The sequence below is a fragment of the Suillus plorans genome (assembly GCF_016647745.1).
Source record: "Suillus plorans strain S12 chromosome Unknown HD556scaffold_1, whole genome shotgun sequence".
Taxonomy (NCBI): Eukaryota; Fungi; Basidiomycota; class Agaricomycetes; order Boletales; family Suillaceae; genus Suillus; species Suillus plorans.
The window spans coordinates 1,799,677-1,819,056 of NW_024537385.1; the positions used below are offsets into that span (position 1 = coordinate 1,799,677).

At 38.9% G+C, this 19,380-nt stretch overlaps 1 protein-coding gene across 1 annotated transcript; it reads left to right on the forward strand.

Annotated features, from left to right (window-relative positions):
* Positions 1-10,729: 10,729 nt before the first annotated feature.
* HD556DRAFT_1436051 (uncharacterized protein) lies at positions 10,730-11,064 on the forward strand (the record flags this gene model as incomplete). Its single annotated transcript, XM_041305503.1, has 2 exons — positions 10,730-10,957; positions 11,014-11,064. The coding sequence occupies 2 exons, from the start codon at positions 10,730-10,732 to the stop codon at positions 11,062-11,064; spliced, it is 279 nt and encodes a 92-aa protein (XP_041167987.1).
* Between the last annotated feature and the right edge of the window lie 8,316 nt (positions 11,065-19,380).

The following is a 19,380-nucleotide window of genomic DNA, read 5'->3' on the forward strand; positions in this document are numbered from 1 at the left end:
TGAATGGGTTCATTGGAAGTGAATCTAACTGGTCTTAGCCAAGCAGCTGATATGACAGAATCTAAATCTGTCTGTGTGGGTTCAAAACCTGCTAAAGATGAAATTGTCGAGTGATCACCAGAGTCAAAATCTGTTTCTCTTGGACTGCGCAGGTTTGAAACCTGCTGATGATAATATTTTTATTCTATGAAATCACACCCTGACATTTATTTCTTCATGAATCACTTTCTCAAAAAAAGTCTTAGCCATGTTATTGCCGCAATAGATTTAAAATCTGATTATCCTAGACTGAGCAGGTTTGAATTTGATTGGGCACAAGGAGGATGTTAGAAATTATTGTTAGAACTGACAAAATGCAGACAAATGCACATTGAGGATTCACTTCTGAATGGATTCATTGGTAGCACATTTGACTGGTCTTAGCCAAGCAGTTGATATGACAGAATCCAAATCTGTCTGCATGGGTTCAAAGCCTGCTAAAGATGAAATTGTCCAGTGATCATCAGAGTCAAAATCTGTTTCTCTTGACTGCGCAGGTTTGAAACCTGCCAATGATAACATTTTTATTTCATGAAAATGCACCTTGACAGTCTCTTGGACACTGATCTTCATCAGTCTTAGTTGAGTTGTAATAAGACAAGAGGTGCTGCAGACTATGGGAAAACATGTAATAACACCGTGTATGATGTGAGTAATGTGAGAAATAATGAACTGCGTACCTAGCAGGACTAGCAGGATGGGATGAGACATAGGTAGCATGAGTGTGTTTGATATCTGATTGGCCGATGTGAAACCTAATGTCTGATGTTTGATATTTTCAGGTTTGATGCATATCGAGTTGGATATGATAGAGAGTGACTCGGACAATGTTCGACAGTTGACATGGATCATAAAACAAGCCGCTGCAAGGCTAGCAGTGGAACGTGGTTCCATATGCCAGCTTTGAATTTTTTTTGGTTTCTCTTCCAGGAAAGTCATGATGCCGCCAGAAAATTGAGGCCTTCCAATTCATTTTAAGATTCATGTGGAAGTGCGAAGGTGTGATTTCATAGAATAAAAATGAAAATGTTATTGTTGGTAGGTTTCAAACCTGCACAGTTCAAGAGAAACAGATTTTGACTCTGGTGATAACTTGACTAAGACCAATGAAGATCAACATTTGAAATGCTGTCTATGAGCAGATATCTGAGACATGTTCTAATACAAAAAATGTGTCACTCAATAGGTTTCAAACCTGCAGACTTCAATGGAAATAGATTTTGAATCTATTTTAGCAATGACATGGCTAACATCAGTTGAGATGAGTTTTTGAGAAAATGATTCATGAGACGATATCAAGATGTGTTTGCATAGAAAATAATTTCATTATTGGCCAGTTTCAAACCCGCACATTCCAAGAGAAACAGATTTTGACTCTGGTGATCACTTGATAATTTCATCTTAGCAGGTTTTGAACCCACGCAGACAGATTTAGATTCTGTCATATCAACTGCTTGACTAACACCAGTGAGATGCACTTCCAATGGACCTGTTCACAAGTGAATCCTAAAGGCAGTTCTTTCAATAGCATGGAGGATTCACATATGATTTGACTCAAGGAGGATATTAGAAATTATTGTTAGAACTGACAAAATGCAGACAAATGCACATTGAGGATTCACTTCTGAATGGATTCATTGGTAGCACATCTGACTGGTCTTAGCCAAGCAGTTGATACGACAGAATCCAAATCTGTCTGTGTGGGTTCAAAACTTGCTAAAGCTGAAATTAACAACTGATCATCAGAGTCAAAATCTGTTTCTCTTGGACTGCGCAGGTTTGAAGCCTGCCAGTGATAACATTTTTATTTTACGAATTCACACCTCGACATTTCCTCATGAATGATGTATGTTTTTCTTCTTCTTTCTGTTAGAACACACCTTGACATTGACTCATGTGTACTTTTATGCCGTAGCTCGCGCTCTCAAACATCTGCTTTATATGGTGTTTGTGGATGCACTTTTCTGTGTCCAAGAACATCTCTGGGCTCCATGTGATGTGGCTCTGCATCCTAAGCACAAATGCCTCAAATTATGCTTTGGGGTTGTATAGAGTCAGGAAAGTGATGTCAGTGGTGTGATTGTAGTGCTGACCAAAACTGAATATACATCTGAACACAGTCCTTGGGCCAATCATAAACACAGACAGATTTCTTCAAAGGTCTTGACTTGGTTGAAGAAGAAGAGCAGATTACACATCAAACTTTCAAGTTTGATCCTAATGACCTGGGGAATGAAGAAGAATACACATGTGTCAAGGCTGGGATTCAAGGCAAAGATTCAAAAGAACCATCTGGCCACCATTCACTTATGTATAAGGTTGAAGTATACTGTATTCAAGACCTTTCATCATCATGTTGCTCTTCTCTCGCTTTTTGAAAATGTTGTATTGCACTCTGTACTCAATTCATCTGTTCAGCTGAGGGAAAACATTGCGAGTGACAGAGAACGGTACACCTGCCTTGCAGATTCACTTTTGAATGTTTTCTTTAAACATGCATCTAACTGGTGTTAGTCAAACAGTTGCTACAACAGAATCCAAATCTGTTTCAAATCTGTCTGTGTGGGTTCAAAACCTGCTAAAGATGAAATTGCTAGTGATTATCAGAGTCAAAATCGTTTCTCTTGGACTGTGCAGGTTTGAAACCCGTCAATAATAAAATTCTTTTTTTTTATAAAACTACACCTTGACATATGCTCATGGTCGGTTTGCTTACAAGCTCATCAGAGTTGTGTTCAGCCAAGTGGTCGTTTTTTGAACTTCAATGTCTGAGATGCTGTCAATTGGAAATAAGATCATAGCTTCATATTCCATGTTATAGGGTTGTACTTGCTGAACCATGCATGATTACATGGTTGGGCCTAAGTGTGATGTCAGAAATTGATTTACTTGCCTAGTGCAATGAGGTAGACTCTCATGGCTGAGCCAAAGGTGGTGATGTACAAATGCAAGGATCAGGCCTAGTTGGCTGAGTTAGAATTTGATGTCTGGGCCTGATACTTACATTTGTACATCACCATCTTTAGCCTAGCCATGAAATTCCACTTAGGCTGATCCATATGATCCTTCCACTGTTAATTGTCACTCATGCGCCCAGTCATTAATACCAAGGCATCACAAACATCATAGGCTCAATGCCACTCCCTTCTGCATCTGTTGCATCCTAATCGTTTCAGTGAAACTAACCGAGGACCTTTGCCATTGCGCACTGATATACAGCTCATGTACTTTTGTATTAGCAGCAAATCATATACCCAGAACCCCGCTCCAAGAATGCCAGACAGTCTCAAATGTATCAGTCTCAAAATGGCTCATCCTTGTCGTAATATTTGCGCTCATTTTTTTTATCCAAAAACTCATCTTTGTTCACTTTCCCCTTCAAACTCAAACATCAGCCTTACAAGAATATGTCTTGAACATTTGCTCATAGACAGCATCTCAGACATTGAAGTTCATAAAATGACCACTTGGCTAAACACATACGTCGTCGGCCCATTGAAAAGCTTGATTAATATGTATAGCTGCGCGCCTCATGCACTATTACATGCATATCTCTGCAGCAGCTTACCTTGAGTCTTATTATATTTTGGATAGCTTATCTCGCTACTACTTTTGCCTACACAGGTTCCAGACTTTTACGCTGTAGGATATAATCTGGCTCGCTAGCTACTCGCACTTCACTTCACTTCCCTTGCTACGAGTCATAGTTAGTAGAGTCACTTCAGATAGTCATACTTTGCGCGATCAATCTTTTGTTCATTCGGAACAATTGTTTGGCTTGACCACTGCCATTTCGCATCTTGCTATTTCTTAGTTCTTTCGATAGGCTTTGCTTAGTTGTACTTCAGTACTTCTGCAAGTCTTATAATACTTTGACATACTTCGACACACCCACCGTATTCTCTCTTGGAAACCTTGCTGTTTCATTAGAAGCTCTTTGGACACTTCACGCAACCTTGGACCTTTGTTTCTTGACTTTGGACCACCTTCGCTCGCATCGGACAAGTGCTTTGTTACTTCAGACACATCTTGGGAACTTTGAATGCACCTTGGGTGACTTTTCCTTCTTTCATCTTCGATCTTAACAAGATATCCCTTGCATTTTATATCAAGAGATAATTCTATAGGCAGTCTATTTGGGACAAACATTACACTTGCACATTGAGTTCTAAGGTAACAACATTTGTAGTGCCTACACAGAATCAACTCTTTACACCAACCATGAGCATATGTCAAGGTGTGGTTTCATAAAAAAAAGAATTTTATCATTGGTGGGTTTCAAACCTGCACAGTCCAAGAGAAACAGATTTTGACTCTGATAATCACTTGCAATTTCATCTTCAGCAGGTTTTGAACCCACGCAGACAGATTTGGATTCTGTCGTATCAACTACTTGGCTAAGACCAGTTAGATGCACTCCAAATGTGCCCATTCAGAAGTGAATATTCAAGGTACATTTATCTGCATTTTGTCAGTTCTGATATTAATTTCCAACATCCTCCTTAAGTCCAATCATATGTGATCCTTCCATTGTTGGTTGTCACTCATGACCCAGTTGTAAAGAATGAGTTTATTGGAAGTGAATCTCACTGGTATTAGCCAAGCAGTCGATACAACAGAATCTAAATCTGTCTGTGTGGGTTCAAAACCTGCTAAAGATCAAATTGTCAAGTGATCACCAGAGTCAAAAACTGTTTCTCTTGGAATGGGCAGGTTTGAAACCTGCCGACAATGAATTTTATTTTCCATAAAAACACACCTTGACAATAACATTTTTATTTTTATTGTATGAATAATGAAATCACACCTTCACATTTCCACATGAATGTATAGCAAGCAAACACTGATGATCTTAAGCTTGATTGACATTGCTGTTGGTTTCATGCATCCTTTTTTGCTAGGTGAATGTGAGTATTTTTGACACAGAGTTCAATATATGACCAAAATCTCGATGCAAACTCAGAAGGATAAGCATAAGAACAATTTAATTCTTTCTAAAGGTCTTGACTCTGTTAAAGAAGAAGAAGAAGAGCAGATTACACATCAAACTTGCAAGTTTCATCCTAATGACCTAGGGAATGAGGAAAAATACAAATATATCAAGGCTGAGATTGTGCCTTGAGGATTCACTTTTGAATGAGTTCATTGGAAGTGCATTCAACTAGTCTTAGCCGAGCAGTTAATACAACAGAATCTAAATCTGTCTGTGTGGGTTCAAAACCTGCTAAAGATTAAATTGTCAAGTGATCACCAGAGCCAAAATCTGTTTCTCTTAGACTGCGCAGGTTTGAAACCTGCCAATGATCGTCCTTTGTCCATCCATTCCATGTCCATTCGGTTCATCGGTGCATATTTCTATTCTATTTCTGTGAATTCTGACAGTATTGCTGGTGCCATGCGCACACAATCCATGATGCTATGTCATGGACACTTATATTACATATTATCACGCACTTGCTTTGCTTCTCAGTTTGCTTGAGCACTTAACATTACTTACATAGTTCATGTATGTTTTTCTCTCTTGACAAATTAACCACCATCATCTTGCTGTGACGCTCAGAACCGTGCTGGGCAGGAATGAGCCTATTTTTATATATGCATCAAGGAGTATGGAGCACTATCAGTTTCCCTATCCTTGTTCATCATTTGTCCAACAATTAACTCCTGTGCAAACCTGAATCTGCACTTTCCTGCACACTAGACAGTATGAGTTGACTATACTTGGGACTACTACTACATTACTTCCCTCATACTGTATGCCTCTCCCTATAGGTTTACCTTTGAAGTAGTCCCTTGTGGTACACACTTTTTAGCCCCTATTAGGTCCCCCTTCAACTCATCTAGAGTCGCTGTGCTCCAACCACCTGCATGCACGCCTCACATCTGCTTAGCACGCGCCAACGCATAGTGGCACTTCCACTTAACTGCGCTCCGCACATCATCGTGCGCCTAACCAGGCTTGACTAAGCATCTGGTTCAGTCACTCGCAATGTTTTCCCTCAGCTGAACAGATGAATTGAAAACAGACTGCAATACAACACTTTCAAAAAGCGAGAGAAGAGCAGGTCTCAAATACAGTGCACCTCAACCTTACACATAAGCAAATAGTGGCCAGATGGCTCTTTTGAATCTTTGCCTTGAATCTCAGCCTTGACAGATATGTATTCTTCCTCATTCCCCAGGTCATTAGGATCAAACTTGAAAGTTTGATGTGTAATCTGCTCTTCTTCTTCAACAAAGTCAAGACCTTTGGAGAGAATTAAATTGCTCTTGTACTCATCATTCCGAGTTTGCATCAAGACTTTGGTCATATATTGAACTTTGCGTCAAGGATATCCCAGGTGTGACTGCTTTGTACTAGTTTGCAGCAGAATGTAGCAAGAATGCTTCTGTTGCATCTATACATTGTGGTCTGTGGCTGGGAGTATCCTTCAGCATGACATAAAAATAAAATGATGAAAATATACCAGCAGTGTTGGATTGGACAATAGATGGACATGTAATGTAGGGCGCGCACAGAAATGCAGTGCTTGGTATGTGACAGGTTGTGATTTCATAAAATAAAAATGTCATCATTGGCAGGTTTCAAACCTGTGCAGTCCAAGAGAAACAGATTTTGACTCTGATGATCACTTGCAATTTCATCTTTGACAGGTTTTGAACCTGTCACAGACAGATTTGGATTCTGTCGTATTAACTGCTTGGCTAAGACCAGTTAGATGCACTCTCATTGAATACATTCAGAAGTGAATCCTCAAGGTACATTTATCCTGCATTTTGTCAGTTATAACATTAATTTCTAACATCACCCTTGAGCTCAACCATATGCGATCCTTCCATTGTCAGTTGTCACTCGTGACCTGGTTGTTAATACCAAGATGTCTTTTGCGACAAGAGTAGAATAAAAGAATCAATCGCAGTGACCATATTATTAAAAGAACTGACAAAATGCAGATAAATATGCCTTGAGGACTCACTGGTGAATGGGTCCATTGGAGGTGCATCTAACTGTTATTAGCCAAGCAGTTAATATGACAGAATCTAAATCTGTCTGCATGGGTTCAAAACCCGCCAAAGATGAAATTGTCAAGTGATTGCCAGAGTTAAAATCTGTTTCTCTTGGACCATGCAGGTTTGAAACCTGCCAGTTGCAACATTTGTTTTCTATAAAACACACCTTGAAATATGCTCATGGTTGGTTCGCTTGCAAGATGATCAAAGTTGTCTTTAGCCAAGTGGTTGTCGCAACAGAATCAAAATCTGTTTCTATTGGAATGCAACAGGTTTAAAACCTGTTGAATGTCACATTTTTTCTATGAGAGCATGCCTTGAATGTTGGCTCATAGACAGTATCTCAGACATTGATCTTCATTGCTCTTAGTCAAGTTGTCGCCAGAGTTAAAATCTGTGTCTCTTGAACTTTGCAGATTTGAAACCTGCCGATGATGATATTTTTATTCTATGAAATATTTCCTCGTGTCTGAAGATGTGTCAGTATGTTGAAGTATGTCTAAGTATAAGACTTGCAAGAGTACCAAAGTATGACTATGCAAAGTCTATCAAAAGAACTTAAAGATATCATGATGCAAAATGGCAGTGGTCAAGCCTCAAGCCAAACAATCATTCCAAATGAACAAGAAGGATCAATTGCACACAGTACAACCATGCAAAAGCGACTCTACTAACTATGACTCATAGCATGGGAAGTGAAGTGAAATGCGAGTCTGATCTCAGGTCCTCCCTCTTCTGCTATGGATCCTTCCTTTTCCTGCTCTGGAAGCAGATCCATCTAATGTTAATGGCTAGGATCATGCTTTGGATCAGAGAGTGATGTTTTGAATCTGCTCAATCCAGGAGAATCAGATTTTGAATCCATTTTGGGAGTAACACAACCAAGACCAATGAAGATTAGTTTGTGAGAAATATATATCTATGAGGGAATGTTAAGTTATGATTTCATAGAACAAAAATGTTGTTGTTGGCAGGTTTGAAACCTGCGCAGTCCAAGAGAAACAGATTTTGAATCTGGCAACAACTTGACCAAGACCAATCAAGATCAATGTCTGAGATGCTGTGTATGAGCAAATATTCAAAACATGTTCTTATAGAAAAAATGTGACATCTCACAAGTTTCAAACTCATTGCACTCCAATGGAAACAGATTTTTATTCTGCGATAACAGCTGCTTGGCTAAACACAACTGTGATCAGCTTGCAAGCAAACTGACCATGAGCAGATTTCAAGGTGTGCTTTCATAGAAAATGATTGTATCACTGGCAGGTTTCAAACCTGCGCAGTCTAAGAGAAACAGATTTTGACTCCGGTGATCACTTAGCAAATTCACCTTCAGCAGGTTTTGAACCCACATAGACAGATTTAGATTCTACTGTATTAACCACTTGGCTGAGACCAGTTAGATGGACTCCCAATAAACACATTCAGAAGCGAATCCTCAAGGCACATTTATCTGCATTTTGTCAGTTCTTTCAATAGCATGATCATCATTTATTTATTTTATCCTACTCAAACCTGCCAATTGCAACATTTGCTTGAGCGCAGACATCAATTTCTAACATCCACCTTGGATTTAACTGTGCGATCTTTGTATTGTCAGTTTTCACTCATGAGCCCACCGTGATGGTCTGCCATCAGCACTTTTTCAAGGAAATTGTTAGGTAAACAGGTCTTGAAGTTAAGAGCCCCAGCAGAAGTCTGTGTCTTGTGCAATAAAAGCAGTATACAAGAATCAACGGTGACCATGCTATTGAAAGAACTGACAAAATGCAGATAAATGTGCCTTGAGAACTCACTTCTGAATGGGTTCATTGGAATTGAATCCGACTGCACTCAGCCAAGCAGTTAATGTGACAGAATCTAAATCTGTCTGCATGGGTTCAAAACCTGCCAAAGATGAAATTATCAAGTGATCACCAGAGTTAAAATCTGTTTCTCTTGGACCATGCAGGTTTGAAACCTGCCAATGATAAAATCCATTTTCTATGAAAACACACCTTGACATATGCTCATGGTTGGTTTGCTTTAAAGCCACTGAGACTAGTGTTTAGCCAAGTGGCTGTCATAACAGAATCAAAATCTGTTTCTATTGGAGTGCAATAGGTTCAAAACCAGTGAAACATCACTTTTTTTCTATAAAAAAATGCCTTGAATATTGAATGATAGACAGTATCTCAGACACTTATCTTCATCAGTCTTAGCTAAGTTGTCGCCAGAGTCAAAATCTGTTTCTCTTTGAACTGTGCAGGTTTGAAACCTGCTAATGATAATATTTTTATCCTATGAAATCACACCTTGACATTTCCTAGTGAAGAGTTTTCTCAAAAACTCATCTTAAATGGTCTTAGCCATGTTATTGCCATAATAGATTTAAAATCTGAGAAATGCATCATTTGACTGATTGCAAACATGTAGGCTTTGATTGAAACATATTTTGAATCTATTGTGGCAATGATATGGAAAAGAGCATTTATGATGGGTTTTGAAGAAAACTATCCACAAGGAAATATCAGGGTTTAATTTCATAGAATAAAAATATCATCATCGGCAGGTTTCAAATCTGCAAAGTTCAAGAGACACAGATTTTAACTCTGGCGACAACTTGACTAAGAGCAATGAAGATCAATGTCTGAGATACTGTCTATGAGCCAACATTCAAGGCATGCTCTCATAGAAAAAATGTGACATTCAACAGGTTTTAAACCTGTTGCATTCCAATAGAAACAGATTTTGATTCTGTTGCGACAACCACTTGGCTAAAGACAACTTTGATCATCTTGCAAGCGAACCAACCATGAGCATATTTCAAGGTGTGTTTTATAGAAAACAAATGTTGCAACTGGCAGGTTTCAAACCTGCATGGTCCAAGAGAAACAGATTTTAACTCTGGCAATCACTTGACAATTTCATCTTTGGCGGGTTTTGAACCCATGCAGACAGATTTAGATTCTGTCATATTAACTGCTTGGCTAATAACAGTTAGATGCACCTCCAATGGACCCATTCACCAGTGAGTCCTCAAGGCATATTTATCTGCATTTTGTCAGTTCTTTTAATAATATGGTCACTGCGATTGATTCTTTTATTCTACTCTTGTCGCAAAAGACATCTTGGTATTAACAACCAGGTCACGAGTGACAACTGACAATGGAAGGATCGCATATGGTTGAGCTCAAGGGTGATGTTAGAAATTAATGTTATAACTGACAAAATGCAGGATAAATGTACCTTGAGGATTCACTTCTGAATGTATTCAATGAGAGTGCATCTAACTGGTCTTAGCCAAGCAGTTAATACGACAGAATCCAAATCTGTCTGTGACAGGTTCAAAACCTGTCAAAGATGAAATTGCAAGTGATCATCAGAGTCAAAATCTGTTTCTCTTGGACTGCACAGGTTTGAAACCTGCCAATGATGACATTTTTATTTTATGAAATCACAACCTGTCACATACCAAGCACTGCATTTCTGTGCGCGCCCTACATTACATGTCCATCTATTGTCCAATCCAACACTGCTGGTATATTTTCATCATTTTATTTTTATGTCATGCTGAAGGATACTCCCAGCCACAGACCACAATGTATAGATGCAACAGAAGCATTCTTGCTACATTCTGCTGCAAACTAGTACAAAGCAGTCACACCTGGGATATCCTTGACGCAAAGTTCAATATATGACCAAAGTCTTGATGCAAACTCGGAATGATGAGTACAAGAGCAATTTAATTCTCTCCAAAGGTCTTGACTTTGTTGAAGAAGAAGAGCAGATTACACATCAAACTTTCAAGTTTGATCCTAATGACCTGGGGAATGAGGAAGAATACATATCTGTCAAGGCTGAGATTCAAGGCAAAGATTCAAAAGAGCCATCTGGCCACTATTTGCTTATGTGTAAGGTTGAGGTGCACTGTATTTGAGACCTGCTCTTCTCTCGCTTTTTGAAAGTGTTGTATTGCAGTCTGTTTTCAATTCATCTGTTCAGCTGAGGGAAAACATTGCGAGTGACTGAACCAGATGCTTAGTCAAGCCTGGTTAGGCGCACGATGATGTGCGGAGCGCAGTTAAGTGGAAGTGCCACTATGCGTTGGCGCGTGCTAAGCAGATGTGAGGCGTGCATGCAGGTGGTTGGAGCACAGCGACTCTAGATGAGTTGAAGGGGGACCTAATAGGGGCTAAAAAGTGTGTACCACAAGGGACTACTTCAAAGGTAAACCTATAGGGAGAGGCATACAGTATGAGGGAAGTAATGTAGTAGTAGTCCCAAGTATAGTCAACTCATACTGTCTAGTGTGCAGGAAAGTGCAGATTCAGGTTTGCACAGGAGTTAATTGTTGGACAAATGATGAACAAGGATAGGGAAACTGATAGTGCTCCATACTCCTTGATGCATATATAAAAATAGGCTCATTCCTGCCCAGCACGGTTCTGAGCGTCACAGCAAGATGATGGTGGTTAATTTGTCAAGAGAGAAAAACATACATGAACTATGTAAGTAATGTTAAGTGCTCAAGCAAACTGAGAAGCAAAGCAAGTGCGTGATAATATGTAATATAAGTGTCCATGACATAGCATCATGGATTGTGTGCGCATGGCACCAGCAATACTGTCAGAATTCACAGAAATAGAATAGAAATATGCACCGATGAACCGAATGGACATGGAATGGATGGACAAAGGACGATCATTGGCAGGTTTCAAACCTGCGCAGTCTAAGAGAAACAGATTTTGGCTCTGGTGATCACTTGACAATTTAATCTTTAGCAGGTTTTGAACCCACACAGACAGATTTAGATTCTGTTGTATTAACTGCTCGGCTAAGACTAGTTGAATGCACTTCCAATGAACTCATTCAAAAGTGAATCCTCAAGGCACAATCTCAGCCTTGATATATTTGTATTTTTCCTCATTCCCTAGGTCATTAGGATGAAACTTGCAAGTTTGATGTGTAATCTGCTCTTCTTCTTCTTCTTTAACAGAGTCAAGACCTTTAGAAAGAATTAAATTGTTCTTATGCTTATCCTTCTGAGTTTGCATCGAGATTTTGGTCATATATTGAACTCTGTGTCAAAAATACTCACATTCACCTAGCAAAAAAGGATGCATGAAACCAACAGCAATGTCAATCAAGCTTAAGATCATCAGTGTTTGCTTGCTATACATTCATGTGGAAATGTGAAGGTGTGATTTCATTATTCATACAATAAAAATAAAAATGTTATTGTCAAGGTGTGTTTTTATGGAAAATAAAATTCATTGTCGGCAGGTTTCAAACCTGCCCATTCCAAGAGAAACAGTTTTTGACTCTGGTGATCACTTGACAATTTGATCTTTAGCAGGTTTTGAACCCACACAGACAGATTTAGATTCTGTTGTATCGACTGCTTGGCTAATACCAGTGAGATTCACTTCCAATAAACTCATTCTTTACAACTGGGTCATGAGTGACAACCAACAATGGAAGGATCACATATGATTGGACTTAAGGAGGATGTTGGAAATTAATATCAGAACTGACAAAATGCAGATAAATGTACCTTGAATATTCACTTCTGAATGGGCACATTTGGAGTGCATCTAACTGGTCTTAGCCAAGTAGTTGATACGACAGAATCCAAATCTGTCTGCGTGGGTTCAAAACCTGCTGAAGATGAAATTGCAAGTGATTATCAGAGTCAAAATCTGTTTCTCTTGGACTGTGCAGGTTTGAAACCCACCAATGATAAAATTCTTTTTTTTATGAAACCACACCTTGACATATGCTCATGGTTGGTGTAAAGAGTTGATTCTGTGTAGGCACTACAAATGTTGTTACCTTAGAACTCAATGTGCAAGTGTAATGTTTGTCCCAAATAGACTGCCTATAGAATTATCTCTTGATATAAAATGCAAGGGATATCTTGTTAAGATCGAAGATGAAAGAAGGAAAAGTCACCCAAGGTGCATTCAAAGTTCCCAAGATGTGTCTGAAGTAACAAAGCACTTGTCCGATGCGAGCGAAGGTGGTCCAAAGTCAAGAAACAAAGGTCCAAGGTTGCGTGAAGTGTCCAAAGAGCTTCTAATGAAACAGCAAGGTTTCCAAGAGAGAATACGGTGGGTGTGTCGAAGTATGTCAAAGTATTATAAGACTTGCAGAAGTACTGAAGTACAACTAAGCAAAGCCTATCGAAAGAACTAAGAAATAGCAAGATGCGAAATGGCAGTGGTCAAGCCAAACAATTGTTCCGAATGAACAAAAGATTGATCGCGCAAAGTATGACTATCTGAAGTGACTCTACTAACTATGACTCGTAGCAAGGGAAGTGAAGTGAAGTGCGAGTAGCTAGCGAGCCAGATTATATCCTACAGCGTAAAAGTCTGGAACCTGTGTAGGCAAAAGTAGTAGCGAGATAAGCTATCCAAAATATAATAAGACTCAAGGTAAGCTGCTGCAGAGATATGCATGTAATAGTGCATGAGGCGCGCAGCTATACATATTAATCAAGCTTTTCAATGGGCCGACGACGTATGTGTTTAGCCAAGTGGTCATTTTATGAACTTCAATGTCTGAGATGCTGTCTATGAGCAAATGTTCAAGACATATTCTTGTAAGGCTGATGTTTGAGTTTGAAGGGGAAAGTGAACAAAGATGAGTTTTTGGATAAAAAAAATGAGCGCAAATATTACGACAAGGATGAGCCATTTTGAGACTGATACATTTGAGACTGTCTGGCATTCTTGGAGCGGGGTTCTGGGTATATGATTTGCTGCTAATACAAAAGTACATGAGCTGTATATCAGTGCGCAATGGCAAAGGTCCTCGGTTAGTTTCACTGAAACGATTAGGATGCAACAGATGCAGAAGGGAGTGGCATTGAGCCTATGATGTTTGTGATGCCTTGGTATTAATGACTGGGCGCATGAGTGACAATTAACAGTGGAAGGATCATATGGATCAGCCTAAGTGGAATTTCATGGCTAGGCTAAAGATGGTGATGTACAAATGTAAGTATCAGGCCCAGACATCAAATTCTAACTCAGCCAACTAGGCCTGATCCTTGCATTTGTACATCACCACCTTTGGCTCAGCCATGAGAGTCTACCTCATTGCACTAGGCAAGTAAATCAATTTCTGACATCACACTTAGGCCCAACCATGTAATCATGCATGGTTCAGCAAGTACAACCCTATAACATGGAATATGAAGCTATGATCTTATTTCCAATTGACAGCATCTCAGACATTGAAGTTCAAAAAACGACCACTTGGCTGAACACAACTCTGATGAGCTTGTAAGCAAACCGACCATGAGCATATGTCAAGGTGTAGTTTTATAAAAAAAAAGAATTTTATTATTGACGGGTTTCAAACCTGCACAGTCCAAGAGAAACGATTTTGACTCTGATAATCACTAGCAATTTCATCTTTAGCAGGTTTTGAACCCACACAGACAGATTTGAAACAGATTTGGATTCTGTTGTAGCAACTGTTTGACTAACACCAGTTAGATGCATGTTTAAAGAAAACATTCAAAAGTGAATCTGCAAGGCAGGTGTACCGTTCTCTGTCACTCGCAATGTTTTCCCTCAGCTGAACAGATGAATTGAGTACAGAGTGCAATACAACATTTTCAAAAAGCGAGAGAAGAGCAACATGATGATGAAAGGTCTTGAATACAGTATACTTCAACCTTATACATAAGTGAATGGTGGCCAGATGGTTCTTTTGAATCTTTGCCTTGAATCCCAGCCTTGACACATGTGTATTCTTCTTCATTCCCCAGGTCATTAGGATCAAACTTGAAAGTTTGATGTGTAATCTGCTCTTCTTCTTCAACCAAGTCAAGACCTTTGAAGAAATCTGTCTGTGTTTATGATTGGCCCAAGGACTGTGTTCAGATGTATATTCAGTTTTGGTCAGCACTACAATCACACCACTGACATCACTTTCCTGACTCTATACAACCCCAAAGCATAATTTGAGGCATTTGTGCTTAGGATGCAGAGCCACATCACATGGAGCCCAGAGATGTTCTTGGACACAGAAAAGTGCATCCACAAACACCATATAAAGCAGATGTTTGAGAGCGCGAGCTACGGCATAAAAGTACACATGAGTCAATGTCAAGGTGTGTTCTAACAGAAAGAAGAAGAAAAACATACATCATTCATGAGGAAATGTCGAGGTGTGAATTCGTAAAATAAAAATGTTATCACTGGCAGGCTTCAAACCTGCGCAGTCCAAGAGAAACAGATTTTGACTCTGATGATCAGTTGTTAATTTCAGCTTTAGCAAGTTTTGAACCCACACAGACAGATTTGGATTCTGTCGTATCAACTGCTTGGCTAAGACCAGTCAGATGTGCTACCAATGAATCCATTCAGAAGTGAATCCTCAATGTGCATTTGTCTGCATTTTGTCAGTTCTAACAATAATTTCTAATATCCTCCTTGAGTCAAATCATATGTGAATCCTCCATGCTATTGAAAGAACTGCCTTTAGGATTCACTTGTGAACAGGTCCATTGGAAGTGCATCTCACTGGTGTTAGTCAAGCAGTTGATATGACAGAATCTAAATCTGTCTGCGTGGGTTCAAAACCTGCTAAGATGAAATTATCAAGTGATCACCAGAGTCAAAATCTGTTTCTCTTGGAATGTGCGGGTTTGAAACTGGCCAATAATGAAATTATTTTCTATGCAAACACATCTTGATATCGTCTCATGAATCATTTTCTCAAAAACTCATCTCAACTGATGTTAGCCATGTCATTGCTAAAATAGATTCAAAATCTATTTCCATTGAAGTCTGCAGGTTTGAAACCTATTGAGTGACACATTTTTTGTATTAGAACATGTCTCAGATATCTGCTCATAGACAGCATTTCAAATGTTGATCTTCATTGGTCTTAGTCAAGTTATCACCAGAGTCAAAATCTGTTTCTCTTGAACTGTGCAGGTTTGAAACCTACCAACAATAACATTTTCATTTTTATTCTATGAAATCACACCTTCGCACTTCCACATGAATCTTAAAATGAATTGGAAGGCCTCAATTTTCTGGCGGCATCATGACTTTCCTGGAAGAGAAACCAAAAAAATTCAAAGCTGGCATATGGAACCACGTTCCACTGCTAGCCTTGCAGCGGCTTGTTTTATGATCCATGTCAACTGTCGAACATTGTCCGAGTCACTCTCTATCATATCCAACTCGATATGCATCAAACCTGAAAATATCAAACATCAGACATTAGGTTTCACATCGGCCAATCAGATATCAAACACACTCATGCTACCTATGTCTCATCCCATCCTGCTAGTCCTGCTAGGTACGCAGTTCATTATTTCTCACATTACTCACATCATACACGGTGTTATTACATGTTTTCCCATAGTCTGCAGCACCTCTTGTCTTATTACAACTCAACTAAGACTGATGAAGATCAGTGTCCAAGAGACTGTCAAGGTGCATTTTCATGAAATAAAAATGTTATCATTGGCAGGTTTCAAACCTGCGCAGTCAAGAGAAACAGATTTTGACTCTGATGATCACTGGACAATTTCATCTTTAGCAGGCTTTGAACCCATGCAGACAGATTTGGATTCTGTCATATCAACTGCTTGGCTAAGACCAGTCAAATGTGCTACCAATGAATCCATTCAGAAGTGAATCCTCAATGTGCATTTGTCTGCATTTTGTCAGTTCTAACAATAATTTCTAACATCCTCCTTGTGCCCAATCAAATTCAAACCTGCTCAGTCTAGGATAATCAGATTTTAAATCTATTGCGGCAATAACATGGCTAAGACTTTTTTTGAGAAAGTGATTCATGAAGAAATAAATGTCAGGGTGTGATTTCATAGAATAAAAATATTATCATCAGCAGGTTTCAAACCTGCGCAGTCCAAGAGAAACAGATTTTGACTCTGGTGATCACTCGACAATTTCATCTTTAGCAGGTTTTGAACCCACACAGACAGATTTAGATTCTGTCATATCAGCTGCTTGGCTAAGACCAGTTAGATTCACTTCCAATGAACCCATTCAGAAGCGAGTCCTCAAGATACATTTATCTGCATTTTGTCAGCTCTTTCAATAGCATGGTCACTGTTGATTTTTTTTTATCCTACTCTTGTTGCAAAAGACACAGACTTCCTGCTGGGGCTCTTGGCTCTAATGATTTCCCTGAAAAAGTGCTGATGGAAGACCACCACGGTGGGTCCATGAGTGAAAACTGACAATGAAAGGATCATACAGTGTATTTTTATTTTTGACGCAGAGTTCAATATATGACCAAAATCTCGATGCAAACTTGGAAGGATAAGTACAATAACAATATAATTCTTTCCAAAGGTCTTGACTTGGTTGAAGAAGAAAAAGAGCAGATTACACATCAAACTTTCAAGTTTGATCCTAATAACCTGGGGAATTAGGAAAAATACAAATCTATTAAGGCTGAGATTCTTTATTGTGCTTATTCAAGTGATTGTCAGAGTCAAAATACATTTCTCTTGAACTAAGCAGGTTTGTAATTTGTATAATGATGTGTCTTTTTCATTAACTTGTGATTCATCACATTCCACCATTTTGGATTTCATAGAATAAAAATGTTGGTATTGGCGGGTTTTAAACCTGCACAGTTGAAGAGAAACAGATTTTAAATCTGGTGACAACTTGACCAAGACCAATGAAGATCAATGTCTGAGATGCTGTCTATGGGCAAATATTCAAGACACATTCTTAGAGAAAAAATGCAACATTTGATAAGTTTCAAACTTGTTGCACTCTGATGGAAACAGATTTTGATTCTGTTATGACAGCCACTTAGCCAAGCACAACTGTGATCAGCTTGCAAGCAAATCAACCATGAGCAAATTTCAAGGTGTGTTTTCATAGAAAATAAATTTTATCACTGGCAGGTTTCAAACCTGCACAGTCCAAGAGAAACAGATTTTGACTCTAATATTGATCACTTGGCAAATTCATCTTTAGTGGGTTTTGAACCCACGCAGGCAGATTTAGATTCGGTTGTATTGACTGCAATGAACCCATTCAGAAGCGACTTACACACTTTTGCCTATTTGCTGTGCTTCCGACTTGCTTCCGCGCGCTGAGAACACACTTAGAATTACTTACATAGCACCGTGTATCTTTTGACTGTGAACAACTTTCCACCACCATCTTGCATATTTTGCACCTAAGCGCAGAACATTGCACTATTGTCTAAATACTTCTGCTTCATCTCAGAACTTCCCCAGGTCATTAGAATCAAACTTGAAAGTTTGATGTGTAATCTGCTCTTTTTATTCAACCAAGACAAGACCTTTGGAGAGAATTACATTGTTCTTGCATTTATTGTTCCTAGTTTGCATCAAGGATACTTGCATTTGCCTCTGGTAATTTTTTAGCAAAAAAGATTCCTAATTCATGCATGAAACCAACAGCAATATCAATGAAGCTTGAGATCATAGAGATGGATAAAATCAACAGCAACCATGCTATTGTAAGAACTGACAAAATGCAGATAAATGTGCCTTGAGAGTTCACTTGACAATTTCATCTTTAGCAGGCTTTGAATCCATGCAAACAGATTTTGATTCTGTCATATTAACTGCTTGGCTAAGACCAGTGAGGTGCACTTCCAATAAACTCATTCTTTACAACTGGGTCATGAGTGACAACCGACAATGGAAGGATCACATATGATTGGACTTGAGGAGGATGTGGGAAATTAATATCAGAACTGACAAAATGCAGATAAATGTATCTTGAGTATTTACTTCTGAATAGACACATCATTGTCGGTTGTCACTCATGACCCCACAAAGTCCAAGAGAAACAGATTATAACTCTGATGACAACCAATGAAGATCAGCATCTGGGATGCTGTCCATGAGCAAATATTCAAGGCATGTTCTAATAGAAAAAATGTGACATTCAACAGGTTTCAAACCTGTTGCACTGCAATACTAACAGATTTTGACTCTGTTATGACAGCCACTTGGCTAAAGATAACTTTGATAATCATGCAAGCCAATCGACCATGAGCAAATTTCAAGGTGTGTTTTCATAGAAAATAAAATTCATCATTGGCAGGTTTTAAACCTGCACATTCCAAGAGAAACAGTTCTTGACTCTGGCGATCACTTGACAATTTAATCTTTGGTAGGTTTTGAACCCATACAGACAGATTTAGATTCTGTTGTATTGACTGCTTGGCTAAGACCAGTTAGATTCACTTCCAATGAACTCATTCAGAAGTGAACCCTCAAGGCACATTTATCTGCATTTTGTCAGTTCTTACAATAGCATGGTTGCTGTTGATTTTATCCATCTCTATGATCTCAAG